The 23,833-nt window shown below is 34.5% G+C and overlaps 1 protein-coding gene across 1 annotated transcript in view; it reads right to left on the reverse strand.

Annotated features, from left to right (window-relative positions):
* LOC117100915 (mucin-5AC-like) overlaps positions 1–23,833 on the reverse strand; it is a 51,626-nt gene that overhangs the window by 22,992 nt on the left and 4,801 nt on the right. The window contains exons 2-3 of the mRNA XM_033240761.1: positions 11,984–14,125; positions 10,925–10,989 (exon numbers count right to left, since the gene is read on the reverse strand). Of these exons, the coding sequence (XP_033096652.1) occupies positions 10,925–10,989; positions 11,984–14,125 (2,207 nt within the window). The remainder of the gene's footprint in view (positions 1–10,924; positions 10,990–11,983; positions 14,126–23,833) is intronic.

The following is a 23,833-nucleotide window of genomic DNA, read 5'->3' on the forward strand; positions in this document are numbered from 1 at the left end:
ATTTTTTCTGGGGCCATTTTTTCCGGGGCCATTCTTACCTACATTCCTCCAGGATATGTTGCAGTCCACTAGGTGCCTGCAGTTGGGGGTGGCTGTTGGCTGGGAGTTTCCAACATCCCACCATGACCGGGCTGAGGAGAATAAATTTTATATGCCTAGAAATGGCACTCTCATAATACTGTACTTCATTGTTCCTAATTTGACATTTAAGAGCTTAATCTGTCAGCAAAAATATTTGTAGTGTAGCCTATACACAAAAACCTGCAGCATGCTCTTTACAACAAGAAAAAAAAAGTGATACTGTAAACAAAAGTATCACAAATTATTATAAGCATTTATGCCCTATAGATTACTTATAAATGGATTAAGTTCATTTTATATTGTTGAATATCTGCATTACAGCAATTTATCATTTATAGTACACTATGAACATACTTGATAATGTAGGATGTATTAATTGTCTATTCAATCAAGATTATTGTTTTACTGATGTATTTTCTACATCTATTTTGAAGTCTTTAATACTTGTCTTTTGTTGTTTTTTTTTTATCTGTAGATCCCAAGATGGCAGCATTTTTTCTATTTATTTATTATTTTACAGCGTTACAATACTGCGCTGTATTATAGAGGGTACTACATAGTCACACCTACTGCAACACATTTTTTCTATAAGAACACATTTTATAAAAACACTGAGGCTGGAATTTCTTAAAAATTAAGAACAAAATAAGAACAAATTGAGGCTGAGGTAAAATGAGTTTTTATTTTATTTTTTTTAAATAGAAAAACCAACAAATCATTTGTACCTTATTTGCAGTAGGTGTGACAATGTAATAACCTGTATAATACTGTACAGATACTGAGCTGTACAATAGTATCTTCCTATGTTTGAAAAGTGTCTAAAAATAAGAACAAAATAAGAAAATTTTTAGCCTCAATTCAGCAAAAAAATTTATAACACGGAACCTGGGCTATTTTATTAAAAATAAACCTCATTTATCATTTTACCTATTGCCTCAAATTGTTCTTATTTTGTTCCTTTTTTAAGCAATTTCAGCCTCAGTGTTATTATAAAATGTGTTCTTTAATCTTATAAAAAAAAAAATGTAGGAGAGATGTAAGTTTTGGCATATCATTTTAAACTTTCTCAAATGCTATTGCATGTTCTTGGGTAAAATCTTTTTTTTTCCCATTTTAAAATGTAAAATAAAATAAATGTTGTGATTCTTGCATAGTACACTCAGCAATAAGGGAGAGAACCATTGAGTTGACGATAAATGATATTATTATAAACCTTTAAACTTTTGAACCATGGAGGCAATCATTAAAAGCCAATACCACAATGGAGAAGGGAGAATTTTTGTAGGCATGTCCAGAAATAATGTCTCTAACCTTGGCATGGATTTAAAGTTAAAATAATGATGGGCTTGGTTCATTAATTAAATTAACTCCATACATGTGATGCCTTTGGCAAGGCCTAACATGTACTGACATTCTATAAAACATGATCTCCTGTTAACTTTATTTTTCCATGTATAAACCATACAGATATAACTATCCCAAATCGCACTGGACTTAAAAATGGGAATATTTTACCGAGATCGTGGGTAACAATGGTTGAATCTTACATGTCCCGATTATGGATTTTCTGAGTAAAAGTTAGTTTTATTGTGAGAAATGGTACAAACTAATGAGCTGTTAAAATCAGCTATTGAGGGAGTTAATCTGTGACATCCATTGAGTAATGCTGAAATGATTCACATAGTTTAACCGAGACATATGTTTGACTTTCCGGCTTGGTATAACTGAAAAGTTTTTAAACTGAGCCCAATCACTTGGGGCCCTGTTCGAGCGAAAAAATATCCGTGCGATTTACCAGTTAATTCACCCATGATTCACCGGTACACACTTTCTAAAACCGCTCGGACACTAGTCTAATTACCTTTCCATCTGGATTATCCGCGACAATTTTGACCACCAAATTGCTGGGTAGAATACCGTGTATGGAATGACCATGGAGCCAGAGGCGACGATAAATCAACCTTAATTGTTTTTCCCACAACCTAGCGCCAAATTCAATAGGTTTAACGGCCCAGGCGTGGTTGCAGCTCTCCTTCGCCTCTCACAAATGCACGACGAAGTCTAAATTTAGTAGCATATAGCTAGCTACGCGATTGATTTGTAGATTTACCATTATTCGGAGAAATAAACTTGAATAAACTAGCCTACGTACAGATTTTAAAGCAGCCATTATAAATTATTAAGCTATATTATCGTTCCACCGTGCCGCGCTGTGTGTACGTGGGCCGGTTATAGCAGCAGTAGCAAGTAAACAAAGAATGGGTTGTTGACCATAGGATAAGTTGAAATTTTCTTCCGGAGTAGTTTCGTTACACGTATTTACCGTGAGCTAAAACTTGCTCGAACGGTCGACCACCCGCTGAGTGCTCAGCGCGATTACCCGGTGAAATAAACGGAATATGGTTGGCGTTTTTTGCTCGAACGGGCCCTCAGTTAAACTAACCACTCATTTCGGTAAGTTTTCCTGAGACGCAAGTTTCATGGGCTGCTTGCACCTTGCTTGCACTGAACTAATTTATTTATGGTCAAACCAAATTAACCAGTTCAGTTAGTTTTAAGGAAAAGTCCAGTGTGATTTTGCGGTTTACTAAATTAGATAGAGAAGACAAAAAATATGGTATTTTTTAGGAACGTTCCTGATTTTTATTGCCATAGAAACACCCTGTCTGATTGGACACTGACAAGATATCCTTGCATTTATTTAGAGCTTGTTTGTCAGGCCTGTGTTTTATAAAACCTGTATGGTCTTGATTTCATCAGCTTAATCATTGCTCATTTCTTAGGAATGTTTAAACATAAAGCCTTTGTTTTGAGAAGAAAATCAATAGGGTGTTAAATCACCATGCATCTATTTACAAGAATGTGAAAATGAAATACAAGATCTCTTTATCTTCCACTCTATAGTATAGGCCCATACAGTAGTTTTGTTTTTTCTTTCCCATGATTGTAATAATAGAAGAGTCTTCAGTATGATGAATTTGCATTTTCTATTTCTATTCTTTTTTTTTTTGTACAGTAGATTTGTTTTTTACTTCGAATGGGAATTTAATTTAAAAACTTTTTAAATTTAGCATCACCACCCCTACCTGAATTTTCAAGCAAAATAAAAAGTTTAGAGGCAGGATTTTTTTTTTAATAAAAAAAAATGAATATTGTCCAGGAAATTCCAATCAAAATAAGTATAAGACCTATTTTAAGTGAATTAACCATTAAACTTAAATTAAATAATTAACCAACTAGGTGTAATATTTATTGTAGGCCTATTGAAAATGATTAATTTTAACACATTTTATTTGATTACTGATACTGTAGAATAAAAAAAAAAAAAAAAAAAAAAAAAAAACTGCCCTCCCCACCTAAAATTGTGTTGTGATGTGACGCTAAACAAGTAATTTTTTTTATTTGGCCTAACAGATATTAATGAAAGGCATTACCCATTGATTATGCAATCTTAGAAATTATGCAGTTCCTATCCATTGTTAACTGGAAGTCCCCTGACATAACTTGACTACTTAAAATCAGCATGTCCCCTCCACTGTGACCTTTCCTCTAAGTCCCACTCTTTGGATATTCTGAATACTGTATTGCTAAGGTCCATACAAAATGATGGTTTAAACTTACACAAATCTGTACATTTTGTCGGACAAAACCAGTAACGTATTTGGGGGAAGAGGTGCGCAGGGGTGCATGCCCAATTAAAATTACTCGCGCCCCAAAAATTACGGTCAAGTAGTTAAAAATCACCATATTTTGTGAGTTAGTACCTCAATGGATCATCGAGTCCCCCCTTCCCCCACTTCACATTCGTGCCTCTCCCGCCCCACCCACCATCAGCACTTCTAGATAGGCCTCTGGACAAAATGTACGTTTGTGGTAGAAGCACATATTCTTGGCCCTGTTCTGATTGGTCAGTTGTTAAGTTTGATTGATACTCTAGAAAGGTCCTTTACCTGTCTCTTATACACATTCTTTGGATATCCTGAATACTGTATTGCTAAGGTCCATACAAAATGATGGCTTAAACTTACACAAATCTGTACATTTTGTCGGACAAAACCAGTAATGTATTTGGGGGAAGAGGTGCGCAGGGGTGCATGCCCAATTAAAATTACTCGCGCCCCAAAAATTACGGTCAAGTAGTTAAAAATCACCATATTTTGTGAGTTAGTACCTCAATGGATCATCGAGTCCCCCCTTCCCCCACTTCACATTCGTGCCTCTCCCGCCCCACCCACCATCAGCACTTCTAGATAGGCCTCTGGACAAAATGTACGTTTGTGGTAGAAGCACATATTCTTGGCCCTGTTCTGATTGGTCAGTTGTTAAGTTTGATTGATACTCTAGAAAGGTCCTTTACCATAAAATCGTGGGGCATTGGTAAATATTATACCTTTATCATTTATTATCTACAGGACACAGTGTACCTGTACATATGGCCCTCAATCATTGTTACTGTTTCTAATATCATTTCAGAGAAGTGATTTGACAGAATAACACTATAGCATACTTTATTGAAACATATTCAAAGGTCACCATTTTCATCTCCTAACTTCTTAACCTGTCGTGATACGGTAGTCTACCAGACACCGTCTTAATATTTAATTTTAATTGAAAATACAGGATAGAGAGGGTAACAAAGTCAATAAAATGAATATATACTCTATGTTATTAATATTTTGGACAGATGTCAATGGCATAAATTATGTACTGTATCAAGCATTAACTGTTGTGAATTTACAAAGAAACTACAGTAATAGTCTTACTATAGTCATAACTAATACACTGTGTAATTAATACTTTATCAGTATTTTAAACTTTTCACTTAACTAATAACGAAAAAAAAATTATAATACCCATCCCAAGAAATGAAACACACGCCACCGCGCTTGACACCGTTCACGCCATTGCCAGGAATTCCTGAAGATGCGTGACCGATGCCGAAACTCGACGGCGCGCATTCCATCTCCCGGAGAATGCATTACACTTTATCTGAATAAACTAAATATAACTTCATTTATTTATACACAAGCTTTCGCCAGCACTCAGACTGCTGGCTTCATCATGGGTAGTCTGACTACCCTTGATGAGGTCAGCATGGACTGCTGGTAAAAACTTGCGTGACTAGAGAAATGCTCCCTTTATGCTGCGCAGTAAAACCATAGCCTCCCCAAGGTATGGTTTTTCTTTGAGAATTGAAGTAAGGAGTTTGAAACCAAATGAGGTTCTTATTTCAAAAAAAAAAACAAAAAAAAAAACCAACAAATCTTATCTGTACCTTATTTGCCGATTTCAGGATAAAAAAATGGTCTAATATTTTGTTCTTATTTTTACACACTTTTCACAAATACAAAAGTATTATTTACAGCAGTATAGTGTAACTTTATTATAGAGGCTATTACATAGTCACACCTACTTTAATAAGGTACAGATAAGATTTGTTGGTTTTCTTTTTTTTTTTTTAATAAAAAACTCATTTGACATTTTACTTCAGCCTCAACTTGTTATTACAATATTTTGTTTTTAATTTTTAAAGAATTTAAGCTTCAGTGTTCTTTAAAAAAAATAATGTGTTCTTATAAAAACTATTGTATTATCTGATTTATAAATAAATATTTGTAAAGTATAAAATGTGTTCTTATAAAAAAAAGTGTAGTACTATCTGATTTATAAATAAATGTCAGTAAGTTATAAGTTGTAGCTCCATGGTCTAAATAAGCAACCCTAACCCAAACAGCTTGGGGTATTTGTTCAAATTAGTAAAGCAGATGAGGGGCCTTGGAAAGTAATGTAACATGCATAAGTTTCTATATAAAATCTTGGGACAAGGCCTTTCAATTATTAAATAGAATTGAATTATACAAATGGTATCATCAACCTTTGGGCTTTGTCACTAATTGTGCTTCAAAAACTGAAACCTTGGAAAAAAGGACTTGAGACTTTAAAACAGTAATGTAGATTTATATAGCGCTTTGTACCACAACGGGCGATCTCGAAGTGCTTGAGGTGTGGACTGGCTCTTTCAAGTAACTTTCTTCTCCCCCAGGGTGTTCCCCAGTAAACCAATACCAGCAGTGGCTACACTACGGGGAATAGGTGCTGAAGCCATACACCCCCCCCCCCCAGTTACGGGGAAGTTAGCAAAGATTTGTTGGAGGATAAAAATAATGATTTAAAAGTTTATATCAAATGTTGGCCTCAATTGAATAGGCTTATATAAATTAATAGTTTGGATGACGATGAGATATAAAAAAACACCATCATTAGGTCAAGATGCTCTGTATGAGCGTCTCCGGCTTATTTTTTTTAATTTTCTCATCCAACTTGCTCGCTACTGGGTCTCGACTTTGTTATTACTGGGTCATTGTTCTCATATTCCATACTGAAAATCAGAGTCATACTAAAAGCACAATTGAAAACAAAACCCACTCATTTCATTGTTGGAGGATAAAAATAATGATTTAAAAAGTTTATATCAAATGTTGGCCTGAATTGAATAGGCTTATATAAATTAATAGTTTGGATGCCGATGAGATATAAAAAACACCATCCTTAGGTCAAGATGCTTTGTATGAGCGTCTCCGGCTTATTTTTTTTCTCATTTTTCTCATTCAACTTGCTCGCTACTGGGTCTCGACTTTGTTATTACTGGGTCATTGTTCTCATATTCCATACTGAAAATCAGAGTCATACTAAAAGCACAATTGAAAACAAAACCCACTCATTTCATAATGTTAATAAAAATTAGGCTAGCTAAACAAATTTCGATGCTCAAGTACCATATTCTTATAGAGTACCACAGTCGTGTCGTCACAACGCCAGGTGGCGCCCTCTGTCGCCAACCAGACATTGGTTACCGTTCGTTACGCCTGAATGACTTCATAAGGCTTTCTGGAATTGGCATTTTAAAATCTAATATTTACCATCAAAATGTATTAAAAACACAAAAGCTCGCATGATAGCAACGTAGTAGTATCACATGGTATCGTGACGTAACACTGTAGTACGTAGTCTATAACTAAACACAGGCCATATAGGCTGACTCTGTCATGTTAGCAGTAAATTTTAAAAATCTGTAAAATCGCAGTCTAGTCTTCGAGTGGGTGTCGGGCCTCTAAGGTCAATATTTTAAAAACACTTTGCCTCTCTCTCTACCCAAACTTGGAGAACTATTATACTCTACAATATGGAATCTCTCATAGTATGCATTGGATAAAATTTGTTCCTGTGACTGGGACCATAATATTAATAAATTGTGTTACATGTACCACCTCATTCTCTTCTCTCAATGATAAAACGACATCAATATACAGGGAAAGAAATAAGTTTATTAATTCCTGATTTGACTGACAGAATTGTTGTAGGCCAATTTTTTAAATGTAGGATTAATAAGTGGAAAAAAATCAGTCGAAGATTAACTAAAAATCTATAACCCAGCTGGCTGAACTATATTGTGTTGACTGGCTGCAGACTGTAGTCCTGGTTATTCATGTTTGTTTGAAGTGTCAAAGAATAATCATAGAGAAGTGTACAAAATTAATCAATATCTGGGTATTGTAAATTACCGTGTAATTGTAAAGTTCTCTGTAGACTGAAGCTTCAAGGGATGATGTTGAAATGAAAATAATACATTTTGTATAAGAACACTGAGGCTAAAATTGCTTAAAAAATAAGAACAAATTGGGGCTGAAGTAAAATGTCAAATACAGGCCCGTAACCAGTGAGGTTTTGACTAGTTTATTACTGTAGTAATATTTTATCATAACTTTTATTTTTTAAGAAACACTTCAGAGTTTGGCTTATATGAATACCCCTTTTGCATGAATTTGGATACGGAATGAGACTAAAAAAAAAAAAAAAACACCAGTAAAATTCTTTTGGTCTTCATGTGCAGTAGGTGTGACTATGTAATGCCCTCCATAATATAGTACAGTAATATACTTTTTAATTTTTAAAGAATTTAAGCTTCAGTGTTCTTTAAAAAAAATAATGTGTTCTTATAAAAACAATTGTATTATCTGATTTATAAATAAATATTTGTAAAGTATAAAATGTGTTCTTATAAAAAAAAGTGTAGTACTATCTGATTTATAAATAAATGTCAGTAAGTTATAAGTTGTAGCTCCATGGTCTAAATAAGCAACCCTAACCCAAACAGCTTGGGGTATTTGTTCAAATTAGTAAAGCAGATGAGGGGCCTTGGAAAGTAATGTAACATGCATAAGTTTCTATATAAAATCTTGGGACAAGGCCTTTCAATTATTAAATAGAATTGAATTATACAAATGGTATCATCAAACTTTGGGCTTTGTCACTAATTGTGCTTCAAAAACTGAAACATTGGAAAAAAGGACTTGAGACTCTAAAACAGTAATGTAGATTTATATAGCGCTTTGTACCACAACGGTCGATCTCGAAGTGCTTGAGGTGTGGACTGGCTCTTTCAAGTAACTTTCTTCTCCCCCAGGGTGTTCCCCAGTAAACCAATACCAGCAGTGGCTACACTACGGGGAATAGGTGCTGAAGCCATACACCCCCCCCCCCCCAGTTACGGGGAAGTTAGCAAAGATTTGTTGGAGGATAAAAATAATGATTTAAAAGTTTATATCAAATGTTGGCCTGAATTGAATAGGCTTATATAAATTAATAGTTTGGATGATGATGAGATATAAAAAAACACCATCATTAGGTCAAGATGCTCTGTATGAGCGTCTCCGGCTTATTTTTTTTCTCATTTTTCTCATCCAACTTGCTCGCTACTGGGTCTCGACTTTGTTATTACTGGGTCATTGTTCTCATATTCCATACTGAAAATCAGAGTCATACTAAAAGCACAATTGAAAACAAAACCCACTCATTTCATAATGTTAATAAAAAATAGGCTAGCTAAACAAATTTCGATGCTCAAGTACCATATTCTTATTTTTTTTCTCATTTTTCTCATCCAACTTGCTCGCTACTTTGTCTCGACTTTGTTATTACTGGGTCATTGTTCTCATATTCCATACTGAAAATCAGAGTCATACTAAAAGCACAATTGAAAACAAAACCCACTCATTTCATAATGTTAATAAAAAATAGGCTAGCTAAACAAATTTCGATGCTCAAGTACCATATTCTTATAGAGTACCACAGTCGTGTCGTCACAACGCCAGGTGGCGCCCTCTGTCGCCAACCAGACATTGGTTACCGTTCGTTACGCCTGAATGACTTCATAAGGCTTTCTGGAATTGGCATTTTAAAATCTAATATTTACCATCAAAATGTATTAAAAACACAAAAGCTCGCATGATAGCAACGTAGTAGTATCACATGGTATCGTGACGTAACACTGTAGTACGTAGTCTATAACTAAACACAGGCCATATAGGCTGACTCTGTCATGTTAGCAGTAAATTTTAAAAATCTGTAAAATCGCAGTCTAGTCTTCGAGTGGGTGTCGGGCCTCTAAGGTCAATATTTTAAAAACACTTTGCCTCTCTCTCTACCCAAACTTGGAGAACTATTATACTCTACAATATGGAATCTCTCATAGTATGCATTGGATAAAATTTGTTCCTGTGACTGGGACCATAATATTAATAAATTGTGTTACATGTACCACCTCATTCTCTTCTCTCAATGATAAAACGACATCAATATACAGGGAAAGAAATAAGTTTATTAATTCCTGATTTGACTGACAGAATTGTTGTAGGCCAATTTTTTAAATGTAGGATTAATAAGTGGAAAAAAATCAGTCGAAGATTAACTAAAAATCTATAACCCAGCTGGCTGAACTATATTGTGTTGACTAGCTGCAGACTGTAGTCCTGGTTATTCATGTTTGTTTGAAGTGTCAAAGAATAATCATAGAGAAGTGTACAAAATTAATCAATATCTGGGTATTGTAAATTACCGTGTAATTGTAAAGTTCTCTGTAGACTGAAGCTTCAAGGGATGATGTTGAAATGAAAATAATACATTTTGTATAAGAACACTGAGGCTAAAATTGCTTAAAAAATAAGAACAAATTGGGGCTGAAGTAAAATGTCAAATACAGGCCCGTAACCAGTGAGGTTTTGACTAGTTTATTACTGTAGTAATATTTTATCATAACTTTTATTTTTTAAGAAACACTTCAGAGTTTGGCTTATATGAATACCCCTTTTGCATGAATTTGGATACGGAATGAGACTAAAAAAAAAAAAAAACACCAGTAAAATTCTTTTGGTCTTCATGTGCAGTAGGTGTGACTATGTAATGCCCTCCATAATATAGTACAGTAATATACTACTGTACAATAATAATTTTCTATTTTATATATAAAATTATATATAATAAGAACAACAAAAAAAATAATACTTTGTTGAGCCTAAAATTGGCAAAAAAAAACAAAACACTGAGTCTGGGCAAATTTTTACTGGTTCTAATAAAACAAAAAATGTGTAATAATAATAATGATAGTGAAAATGTTACCTTTCAAAGTCTTCCTTTGTCTGAGTCTGAGCTTTCACTGTTGTCATAACAGCATCATTCATGGAACTACCTTACTGTTTTTTTTTTTAGTTTAAAGGTTTGCATATCATACAAATACATCAGGCATATGTCAGACAGAGGTTAGGCCTGTGCTGCTTCAAATTATTGCAGGTGGAATTTTGTATTTGGATTCACCAATGAATTTTGCCTGAAGTGCATCAGTTGCCATGCACACTCCATTGTTATGATAAAAGTCATTAAAACGATATATACAGCCTAATTGAATTCAACTTAATTTTGTAAGAATTGTATAATTTATTTGGATGGTGAAACATAATACAATTACTATAGTAGTGCTTTGTACAGTAATTATAAATGGAAGTCATACCTTTCTTGTCGTGCTCTGAATGGGTGTCTGTGTTTTCGTCATCTGAGGCTGTGTTGTTCTTTGTTCTTGGAAAAAATTTAAACAATATAATTAGAAAAAAATTCATGAAAAATAATTTTTTTTAAATGTTCTTGTAAACTGATTTGGTCAGCTTTTTGCAACTGATTTGGTCAGCTTTTTGCAACCCATTTGGTCAGCTTTTTGCATAGCTCAGTTGGCTAAACAGTACTGGTGGTAGCCATTGTTTGTGTGCTGAACCGTGGAGATCTCTTGGTGCCCAGTTCACTTCCCATTGCTATCAGCACTATCTTTCGGATAAGACGTTTAAGCTGTTGGTCCTGTGTGCATTATGGCCATGTGCACATTAGAAAATGCAATACACTCTTCGGAAAAGAGTAGGCGATTGTCTCCTGGTGTACTGTCACCACCATAAGGGCCCCACTGGAAATAAGTCATCCTTAGACTTTCGTGGGTTATCCAATTAATTCCATCAATCCACCCTTCATTCTATAGCCTAGTGTTACAAGTATAAAAGATGTTCATGCAAAATGCTTATTCACTCAGTCACTGTACCAGTAGTCCAGAATTTAAAAGTGTTATTTCTAGCCATTCAGAAGTTCAATGGCCATAGAACTTTGTACATCCTCAGCCTTAACTCAACCATGGTAGGCTTAGGTTGTCTGGACTTTCCATCTGCAAAAGTGCTCTCCCTAAACCCCATCAAATTTGAGTTCCTGGATCTGGCAGTGCATGCTATAAATTTAAACACTGAATGTAAACTTGTATAGTAGTTGTTTAGTTCATCGTTCACATCAAACTAAGTAGATTTTGTTAGAACAAAAAAAGCATGTTAAAATATATGCTGTTGTTAGTAGTTACTGACTTTTGGTGTGGTAAAGATTACAAAAGTGTTTGACAATACAAACTTATTTTGACAAGCTTTTTTTTTTTACAAGGTAACACAATCTACTTTCATTGTGTTACTCAAGTTTATGATGTGAGTGACAAAAAATATATAATTACATTTTGTATAATAATTCAAAATTTAAGTTACAGTACCTGATTGAGTAACATGTTCTGTAGCACTGTGGGAGGTTACTGAGGATGTTGATGTTGGCCCTTTTGGAAGATTTATACTTGTTGGTGTCAGGGTATCAGATTTAGTGACATACTCTGGTGAGATTGTTGACACTATTGGTGGCTGTTCTGTTGTCAATCTAACATCATCTGGTTTACTTGTTACACTTATGTTTGTGGTAATATCAACCGGGAAAGCTGTTGTCATTACAGACTGGGATTCAATGCCACCATCATCTTGAGTTGTTAAGGTTTCTTGTTTTGTACTGGCACCTGAGGACGTTGTAGTTCCAACTAATGATACTGAATCATCATTATCATCATCAGTTGTCATGACTACAGAAGGTTCTGTAAACGATGTTAATATTCTATCTGGAAAGTCCTTTGTACCTGCAGTAACATTATCAGTAATCATAGATGCTTCAGTTGTCATAGCAACACTTGATTCTGTTACATCGTCAACATCACCTGTAGTTGCAAAGTCAACTTCTGTTGTTAAAACAACATCTGAGGCTGATGGTTTGGGACCAAAAGTGGTATCCATTCTATCACTTCCCAAATCACTTGTCAAATATGTTGATGTTGGCATGACTATAGACACAGTTGTCTGGTCAGCCATTTGTGTTGTCACAGTAGTACCAAGAAATGATGTTACTGTTCTACTGACAACTCCCTCTGTACCTGTTGTTACACTGTATATCGAGGCATCAGTCTGTGATTCTGTCATTGACTGAGTTACAGATTCAACACTTGTCAATTTTGATGTTGTGGCATCCTCTTTTATAGTGGTTAGTTCATCATCAGTTGTTTCCTCTGTGACAGTGCTTATTCCTTGGTCTGGTTCACTTGTGTCATTTATGAAGTCCCCAGCAACAGTGCTTTTTTCTTGGGCTTGTTCATTTGTGCCTATTTCCAATTCTGTTATACTTGCTTTTGTTGACTGTAGGTCACTGGTTGGTAACTCTGTTGATTCCTGTTCTGTGAGCTCTTTTCTGGATATTTCTGAACTAGTAGCAGGCAGATCTACTGCAGAAGTAGCTGCTGGTTCTGTTTCACTGACAGTTGTTATTTCTAGTTTATTAATTAGAGTCACAGAGAGAGTTGTGTTTACATTGCTGTCTGTTTCATATGTTGTTGTAAATACTGGCATAGGGGTTGATTCTGGAGTTGGAGATCCTGGGTTTTGTCCTGTCACAGAGACAGGTGTGTTTACATTGGTGTCTGTTGCATATGTTGTTGTAAATACCGGACTAGGGGTTGATTCTGGGGTTGTAGATCCTGCATTTTGTCCTGTCACAGAGACAGCTGTGTTTACATCGGTGTCTGTTGCATATGTTGTTGTAAATACCGGACTAGGGGTTGATTCTGGGGTTGTAGATCCTGGATTTTGTCCTGTCACAGAGACAGCTGTGTTTACATCGGTGTCTGTTGCATATGTTGTTGTAAATACCGGACCAGGGGTTGATTTTGGGGTTGGAGATCCTGCATTTTGTCCCGTCACAGAGACAGGTGTGTTTATATTGGTGTCTGTTGCATATGTTGTTGTAAATACCGGACTAGAGGTTGATTCTGGGGTTGGAGATCCTGCATTTTGTCCTGTCACAGAGACAGGTGTGTTTACATTTGTGTCTGTTTCATATGCTTTTGTAAATACCGGACTAGGGGTTGATTCTTGGGTTGGAGATCCTGCATTTAGTCCTGTCACAGAGACAGGTGTGTTTACATTGGTGTCTGTTGCATATGTTGTTGTAAATACTGGACTAGGGGTTGATTCCGGGGTTGGAGATCCTGCATTTAGTCCTGTCACAGAGACAGGTGTGTTTATATTGGTGTCTGTTGCATATGTTGTTGTAAATACTGGACTAGGGGTTGATTCTGAGGTTTGAGATCCTGCATTTAGTCCTGTCACAGAGGCAGGTGTGTTTACATTGGTGTCTGTTGCATATGTTGTTGTAAATACCAGACTAGGTGTTGATTCTGGAGTTGGAGATCCTGGGTTTTGTCCTGTTACAGAGACAGTTGTGTTTACACTGGTGCGTTCTGTTGCACTTGCTGTTGTTACTGCAGGCTTAATGGTTGATTCTGTCGCAATCAAAATTGGAAGGAATAAAACTGAAAGCACATCTGTAAAAGATCATAGAAATTGTCAATTAAACAGATATTAAAGACAGAGTAGAATTGAAAATTGAGCGATGTGAAGAAACAACAATCTGTAATTAACAATACCAAACATAATTAAAACCTACATCATACACCAGCATCAAAAATCTGACTATATACACACAATAACTCATCCCTAAATATAAAATTAAGACAAAGGAAAGAAGTAAAGTGGTCTTAATTCCTGGAAGACTTGAAGAGGATTTTTATAGAATATATCTACCACAAAGGGATGTCAAATTACAGTATCTGTCTCAGATCTGTTCATATCTTCTATCAATCAACTAAAGTAGAAATCCCATATCGCATAATAGGCCTAAGTAGGTAGAAATTATGATGCAATTAATGCCAAGGGCATTTTGACTGGCAATAGGTAATTAGTTCTGGTTAATTTTGCAGATATATTCATTTGAAATAAAGGTGTTTAAAGGTTTGCATGGAGAATAAACAATTATTACTGGTAGGTATTATATGCAGTCCACATTATGGTTCTGAAAGGAATATTCTTGACACTCTACAGTTTTTATTAGTGGTGTAGCACAAACAGTGGTGCATCTAAGAGCCTTGAAATGGTGGGGGCCCTCATGATGCGTGACAGTGAAGTGGGCTTAATGATTAGGTGAGCATGTGCTAGCTCGCAAAATATGGTGATTTTTAACTACTTGAGCATGATTTTTTTGGAATGGGGTGTGTCCCCCCCCCCTCCTCGCCCTCCCATAGGTATGCCACTGAGGTACTATATCTTCTTTAAGTGAGACTTGTTTTATACCTTGTTTAGCTAACCCGCTGCCCACCAATACTATTTCAAATAAAAATAAAATTATATTTTTGGAGAGTTGCTGGTACCGGGTTACCGGGTAGCACAGACACGAAGGGACCCTTAGGGGCGAAGAAAGTCATTGATCGAGTTCCTAGTCCACATTTCAAGCGCCCTGAGCATCTTACATTAGATGGATTTGTGCGCTTTAGAAAACTACACTATTATTATTATTTATTATTACAAAAAATGTAAATTTCAGAAAAAAATTAAACTTTTTCTTTATTTTTATTATGCCCGCTGCTGCCTAGAAATCTCCTAAAATAAGATACGTATATTTCTTCCTAATTATAAAGATTTAAAGAATTTAACTATCCCATTACTATACTGTTTACATTCAACAACAACAACAAAATGTTTTCCTCCATCTGGATGTTCTTGGCAAAACTATTTGCTCAACAAGAAAACAGCATTTTTCATTTACACCCTCCAATGATGACCTTTAGAAAAATAAGTTCGCAAAACAATGTATAAAATATAGTCTCGTCTTAATGATGTAATCAGTGGTGTACTACCACAGAAACATAACAAGTCAAAATTTATACAGTAGTATGTTTTTTTTAACTGTATATTAAACATGGTTTATTTGTCGATAATGTCTTTTTAAGATGTATTATTTATTAAACCCAGGCTCCAGAGGAAACATTTTTTTAAATGTTTTTTTTTCCTCCAGAGGATGGCTTTAAAACATAGAGATAAATGTTTATTTTTTTTTGTGAAATTCACATTCTTCTACTACAAAATAATTGATAAATATTTTAGAATTCCAACGCACAGCCTACTCTGAAATAAATCTTTTTTTTTTTAAAGAACTGATTGATATTTAAACTGTGGTAAATGGAACAGCATGCTTGCATTACTACACAGCTCCCTTCCGTAATCTGAATGTGAAATAGGTCACAAACTTAAATCCCTTCAGCTTATGAAAATATTCAAAGCAAATTTTAATATGTGATCATTTATTTTCAAAGACAAGCAAGAGTGAATACAATTAAATTACCAGTCCATAAACAAGCCATAAACATTATTGTCTTTTTCAATGACAGAATTCTGAATGAAAAAAAATGAAAGTAGGATCTGACTATACTGTAATACCTAATTAGTCTTCATCAATAATATTGCGGAATAAGAAGTAAAACACCTGCCCCCACCGCTGCATATATGGCGTCAACAAAAGCAGATAATTTGGTGAACAAAAGAGGTTCCTGATACAGCGAGTAGGCCTGAAACCACGGTTAAGTTGTTCAGTTTCGGATCCATTGTAGGGTAGTCATGTTTTTGATAATTATCTGATTTACAAGAATTTAAGTATAAATTGGCAGAAAAGCCAATGTAATCAGCCTTTTTAAAGTAATATAATAAAATTATATGTTTATTTACATCATAGTTACTATCTTCATTCAATAATTCTTTATTTTTTTGACCTGGGTTCGTTTGATCGATAAATGCATTTTTTAGTTCGCAATTTTTTCAACTTACATTCAATTGTTTCATTACAATTTTAAAATTTTATCCTTAATAAGTTTTTTATAAATATGGTTTATAAAATAAGGATTCAAGGTGAGTCAAAAATCTGACTGAAATTTCATCATCGTATTAAAATTAATACATAAATAATTATTATTTGTTCAGGCAAACCAAGATATTTACAAGGCTTTATCTAACTGAAAGACGTACTGCTTAGGAGACTTATAAACTGCTCCAACCGCGATCTTGATTTAGCGCAGACCAGACCTCCCATCAATTTTGGTATTTAAACAAAATTTTCTTTCATAATTTAGCCGCAAATAATGACTGGTCTAAGCACAGGACTTGGTATCATTAGTCTACTGTAGAATATTTTTATGCTAACAATGTAATTGTGGAGTGGAGTTGTGACTTGCTGATGTGCTTGACTTCTGAATCTTAGGTCCTGGGTTCAATCCTAGAATGTCAAGATTTTCCTAATAACTAAAACTACCGTACTTATAGAGTATCATTGGTACCAAAAAGGTCAGCTTTGTTGCTCCCCTAAGCATACTTGTTATAATGGATGAAAAACACCAAAAGGCAACAAACAAGGTTTTTGTGGTTAAGATGTTTACCTGAATAATCTCAATGTCTAGGGTCAAACTTGTTCATAAACCACAAACATCTTATAAAGAAATGGTAAAGATCAGCTTGTCTGATATTTGATTGTAAAAATTTCTGAATACTGAATTATTAGAATTTAGGTTTTTGTCTTGTGCTGAAGAAATTTGCAATTACTTTTAATTTTGATATAAGGGCACTGGATATTAACTGCTGTATATTTACATAGGCTGCTAGGTTTGTCCACATATGCATTTCAGACATCAATATCTCATTTAACTAATATCACCCGACATGTGTCTGCATCATGTCAACGCATTTCTTTGAGAGCCTTTAATGCATCAACATTTATAATTCACTCTAGTATCACTATCTGGCTTAAATATTATGAGAACATCAGTGGCGGATCCAGGAATGGTTTTTTTTTATAGTAAGTAAAAATTTGCTCAGGTTCTGTGTAACCGTTAGGACCTATAAATATATTATTAGTTTATCACCCTATCTGGGCAGGAAAAGTGATGAGGGAGGGAGGCTTTTTTAAATTTTTTTATTTTGCTAAAGCCAAATATCACCCTTGGGTTGTTTGCTGGTGCATTATTATTCAAAGTAAAACATGATTTAGATAATGCAAACACTATCTACTAACTATTTAATAAAATAAATGAAAAAAATAAATAAATAAAATAAAATTTTTAAAAAAATGTTTAAATTTTTTTTTTCAAAAATTGTTTTTTTTAATTTAAAAAAAATAATAATTTCAATTTTTTTTTTGCCCAGTACCATAGAAGACATGCGTGCGGGGATAATAAACTAATAATTTTTTTATTGGGTCTTATTATTTTTTGGCCAATTTCAGGATCAAAATATTCTTATTTTGTTCTTATTTTAGACACTTTTTAAAAACAGAAAATTATTATTTTACAGCAGTATAACTGTACTGTATTATAGATTTACAGTGTAACACCTACTGCTGCTACTGTAATGTTTTTTTTTTAATAAACTCATTTGACATTTTAGCTCAGTCTTAATTTATTCTTACTTTTATCTTATTTTTTTTTTTAGCAATCTCAGCCTCAATGTTCTTATAAGAAAAATTGTGTAGAGGGGGGGCCAGGGAGGGGCTTTTACAGATGGAAGGCCTAGGGCACGGCAGCCCCACCAAGGTTGTCACTGGAACTAAGAAAGGTTATGATTATGGCACCTAGATGGCTGGAAATGGCATTCTTAGACTTCAATTTGATAATTATATATCTTTTTTCTCTCCATTGTTTTTTAATTTAAAAAAAAAAATAGGGGGAAGGAGAAGGCCAGCTGGGTCCGCTCCATTGAATCCGCCACTAAACATGACAGGTTTATAGGTTTATGTAAATGTGGATCTGTTTTATTAGTCAATCCTTGGTCATGTGGTTGTAGATACGTATACCGTAAAACCTTGAATGTAAGGCCTGGGCTTCCTCTTTTTTTGCAAAGTTTGGATGGGCTTCTTTTCGAGGTTACTTTTCAAAGTAAAAAGGGGGCTTCTTTTTAAAATGAATGCGCCCAGTACCATAGAAGACATGCATGTGGGGATAATAAACTAATAATTTTTTTTATTGGGCCTTATTATTTTTTGGCCAATTTCAGGATCAAAATGTTCTTATTTTGTTCTTATTTTAGACACTTTTTAAAAACAGAAATTCAATTGTTTCATTACAATTTTAAACATTACAGCAGTATAACTGTACTGTATTATAGATTACAGTGTAACACCTACTGCTGCTACTGTAATGTTTTTTTTTAATAAACTCATTTGACATTTTAGCTCAGTCTTAATTTGTTCTTACTTTTATCTTATTTTTTTTTTAGCAATCTCAGCCTCAATGTTCTTATAAAAAAAATTGTGTAGAGGGGGCCCAGGGAGGGGCTTTTACAGATGGAAGGCCTAGGGCACGGCAGCCCCACCAAGGTTGTCACTGGAACTAAGAAAGGTTATGATTATGGCACCTAGATGGCTGGAAATGGCATTCTTAGACTTCAATTTGATAATTATATATCTTTTTTCTCTCCATTGTTTTTTAATTTAAAAAAAAAAATAGGGGGAAGGAGAAGGCCAGCTGGGTCCGCTCCATTGAATCCGCCACTAAACATGACAGGTTTATAGGTTTATGTAAATGTGGATCTGTTTTATTAGTCAATCCTTGGTCATGTGGTTGTAGATACGTATACCGTAAAACCTTGAATGTAAGGCCTGGGCTTCCTCTTTTTTTGCAAAGTTTGGATGGGCTTCTTTTCGAGGTTACTTTTCAAAGTAAAAAGGGGGCTTCTTTTTAAAATGAATGCTGTAAATTGTGGGAATTACTATTACAGTATATGAAACAATAAATGGGGCCATTTAAACATCAGTCTGTATCATGGAGTGTACTAACTGGCATTAAATCACTTAAACTACTGTGTAAAAGTGCAAAACAAATATTGTGTTTTTAATTTATTTTGTTTTTTTTAAATTCACAATGTATGTGTATTATCTCGAAAAGAAGCCTGTCTATCTTGAATGGAATGAGAATTGATGTTTAAAATTATGATGGTAAAAAAATAACATAAAAAATATGCTGACACTACCGAGACTTGAACGTTGAAAGTTGCGTTTTTTGTGCACCTATCAAAAACATAAAGACGAGACGATAACAGTAAACTAAAAACAAACTAATTTAACAAAGCTTTATAATGATCAATTTCTCAAAGATAGGGCAACCTCCAGTGACCTGGAGTGTAACCATATACCAGTATGATACGTGATTAGAATCATCTGATCCCAACGTTAAGACAAACAGCACCCCAGGAATCATAGACCCTTGTCTGCCTTCATTATTAGCTTCCTGATCATAAACGTGATTATGATTAGGTTACAAACAAAAGGAAAAGATTAATAATTAAAAACAAGAAGACTGATTTATGATGAGATGAACAATTTGTCATGCTATGGATATACTGATTGCAAATTTCATTCTTATCTCCATAAAACAGCTTTATTCTAAATGTTATAATTACAAAAAAGACAACATTTAGAATCATCTGATCCCAATGTTAAGACAAACAGTAACCCAGGAATCATAGACACTTGTCTGCCTTCATTATTAGCTTCCTGATCATAAATGTGATTATGATTAGGTTACAAACAAAAGGAAAAATTAATAATAAAAAAAAAAAAACCAAGAAGACTGATTTATGATGAGATGAACAATTTGTCATGCTATGGATATACTGATTGCAAATTTCATTTTTATCTCCATAAAACAGCTTTATTCTAAATGCTATAATTAAAAAAAAGACAACATTTTGTGATTCCAGACAGTAAAGCAGCTACCAGTTTGATGATTACCACATGAAAATGACACTTTTATGAAAATGATGATGATGATAACATTGGTGATGACAACGATTATTATGATCATAAGAATGATGAATAAGCTGCCGTTTATGAGAGTGATTATGATGGCCAACTCCAAACTGAGCGGCAACGGCTACGATACTCCATATAGTTCATACCTCTGCCCTCTCCCATAATACCATTAAAAAACGAAAAAAAGAAAGAAATTGAATCTCAATGACCTAAACTTCAAAATTTAATCCCCTCAAATTAAGTTTATTATGATCCATTCATTATGTTTTTGCATAATCCTCATTAACATATCAAAGAGACAAACAGCAAATTAGTAATTGTAACAACATAATTATAATACAGGCTGAGGCTGTGGCCTACTCTAGGCCCAGTTGGGAAGCTTGTAAACAAAGTACCAGTAGATTCACTCAAGATCCAGTCGATGTACCCACCAACCACACATTCTGTAATCATTATTTCACAAAACAATTCCCATGAAGAAAATCCAATTTTTTTTTACTACTGATTGATTCTTCTTCAGTTACTGAGAACAATTTATATTTAGTCGTCACAGATGCATTTAACTACACCCCAAAGGGTTGCCATGTAAGATGCACAAGACAGCGATTGTTTTTGAAACTGTACCACTTTTTAACCACACCTAGTACTGCACAAGGTGATTTCAAATGGGAATTAAAGAGACAGTTGATTATATGTGATTCATTTTAGGCCCACAGTACAGGAGATTCATCAATTTTCAACTATTCCTTTATTCACTATTCATTAATTTAATCATTTTTCAATTGAATTATACCATACATTTATTAACTTTATTCATTTGTTTGTCCATCCATCCGTTCTTTCATTCATTCAATACTTTAATCTTTCATCAATCAATTTATACATTTATTATTATTTATAATATCATTGATTATTTCATTCATCATTTACTAATTGTTTATTTAATTTAACTATTCATGTATGTATGAATCTTAGTATTCATCATTGAATATTAAGATTCATTACTCATTGATATATGTAGGCCTATATATAATTCTTCATATTTATTGTGTATTTTATATTATATTTGTAATGGTTGTGCCCGAAGGACAATAAACAATCTTGATTCACTCGATCAGCATACAGAGGTTAATCCACACATAATACAAATATTCTTCTATGTGTACTTAATCATTCCATTTCAACTGACAGTCAGGATATGCTAATTTTAAAGGAACCAATGAGGTACAGTAGTAGAGCATTAGCAGATGCACCCCTGTCTCTTATACACATCTAGATGTGTATAAGAGACAGACTCCAGACCATTTAAAGTTTTTAGAATATGAATTTAATTCTGTATTCTTATCGCACCTCTCATATGACCCTGTAGAGGATGTTTATATTTTCATGTTTGTGTGGATTAACAACAGCATGACTTGAACTAACCCGAATTACATAGAGAGACAGGAAAGACACATATAGCTTTAGACCACAAAAAAAGTGTTCATGGAATATATAAAAATAATTGCAGGCGGTTCCCTTAACTTCTCACATGACAATGTTTGAGGAAGGTTACTGGTAATGACTGTGAAATATGTCCTCTTCTCAGACTGACGCCCTTTTGGTGACTAGCTGTGAAATTGGAGCTGGAGATGCCAGATACTCAGTAAACCCAGTTTAATTATACTATAGGTTGTCAATGTGGGGTCAAAATATTCCAATTTTCCCTCATCCCCGCCTACATCATGTTGTTTCCAAAGGTCAATTTTATTGCTTTTTGGGGCCCTTTGGGGCATAGACACTATGTTATTGTCTGGCTGGTATCTCTGTAAGAGCGAGTAAATCCGGTGCAGGTGCATGATGGGTACTACCACAACGATGTAGGGGGAGCCCTGTTAAAAATCGAATAGAGTTCGGAACTCGAACATGTGTCAGAGACGCAGCACAATACACCCTCTCGATCGTGGTAGTACTTTTCGAGGTACAATATAGGAGGATTGCGTTGCAACGACATAACCCCAAGACCGAGAGTTCAACTCTTCGGTTTTTCCTAAACGTCTGAAACAAAAACGTTGTGTGCAGAAGTAAACAATTATGAACTTCTCAAACTGAATCCCCATGTAGTTAATTTATTAAACATAATAATATAAGGCAATAGACACATGCTCATGCTGGGAGCCTATAATATGCAAGTCGCTTGAAGAGGGCAAGAAAGTGTTGGGCCTAATAAGCTCCATAGTAAGCTTATGTAGTAGCTAAGACCCCATCATCTCCCCCTTTGGATTGGAGGGCAAGAGCGCCCAAGCATTACACAACCATGATTTCAAGCATACACAATTACGATGAATGCTTATACTAAATAAAGAATCCTCTTTATGGTAAACCTCTCAATGGATTAAAAAGCATTAAAGATAATTTTGTTAAGTTTTAAGGCGGTTACTCATATGGACTTTATTACAGTATGGTGACAATGACCTTCCTGTAGCCAAATGCTGCGTTCATTTGAGCATACCTCAATGATTTGAGCATGAATTTACAACAATGACAGCTTACATGGTGAAATTACAAAGCCAATTAGATAGTTAATTACTTGGCAGATTACAGAAGGCTCACCAATTCACATCACCTTTAAGGTAAATTACGCAGATATCATATTGTATAAAGGTCTGTCAACCTAATTTACTCTCTTTTATGAATAGCCTGGTTCACGTCGAACATTTATCTAGATACAGATTCACTTAACTAGTTAAAAGTTTGACGTGAACCAGTCAATTATAGCTAGATAAAGGCTTAAGTCACTTAAAGTTAAGTGACTTTAACTTCACTAGGATAATGGTAAATTAACTTGCTTAATGGTAAAGTCGGCTTGGATTACAAGGACACGATTACGTAATGTAGGCATCTAAGCCAGCGTTGTGTTGTACCACCATTATCATCCTCTGGCTGGCAACAACGTACTCCAACATTACTAACAACAGCAGCAAAGTAGTCTCATTAGTCTGGTTTTCACAAATTATTTGTATTATATTTTGGGTTAAAAACCAGCAAACGTCCATTTTATGAATAGTCGATATTACAAATGACCTTTGCCCTTTGCATCATCGACCAAGTAATAACATAAAAAATTCTGATTGAGTATGTTTTCCAAAGTGATAATATATAATATTCTTGATAATAAAATCAGATTTGTTGTATTTATTTATTTATTGACAATTCAATCTTTTCTATTTCCGCTATAATAGTCACTATTATTTCAGTTTCAACGAACTACCGACAATGCCAGTCGTTAAAAATGAGCGCACATGTTTACGATGACAAAATAAAAAAGTGTGTTGAAGTCAGCAACTTATTTGACACCGCGAAGCTAGATTTTCGCGAAGTGCATGTAAACAACACAACTGAGCGACAGAAAGTCCATAAAGTATAC

The sequence above is a fragment of the Anneissia japonica genome, unplaced genomic scaffold (assembly GCF_011630105.1).
Source record: "Anneissia japonica isolate Jap-2015-1 unplaced genomic scaffold, ASM1163010v1 scaffold287858_len863314_cov180, whole genome shotgun sequence".
NCBI lineage: Eukaryota > Metazoa > Echinodermata > Crinoidea > Comatulida > Comatulidae > Anneissia > Anneissia japonica.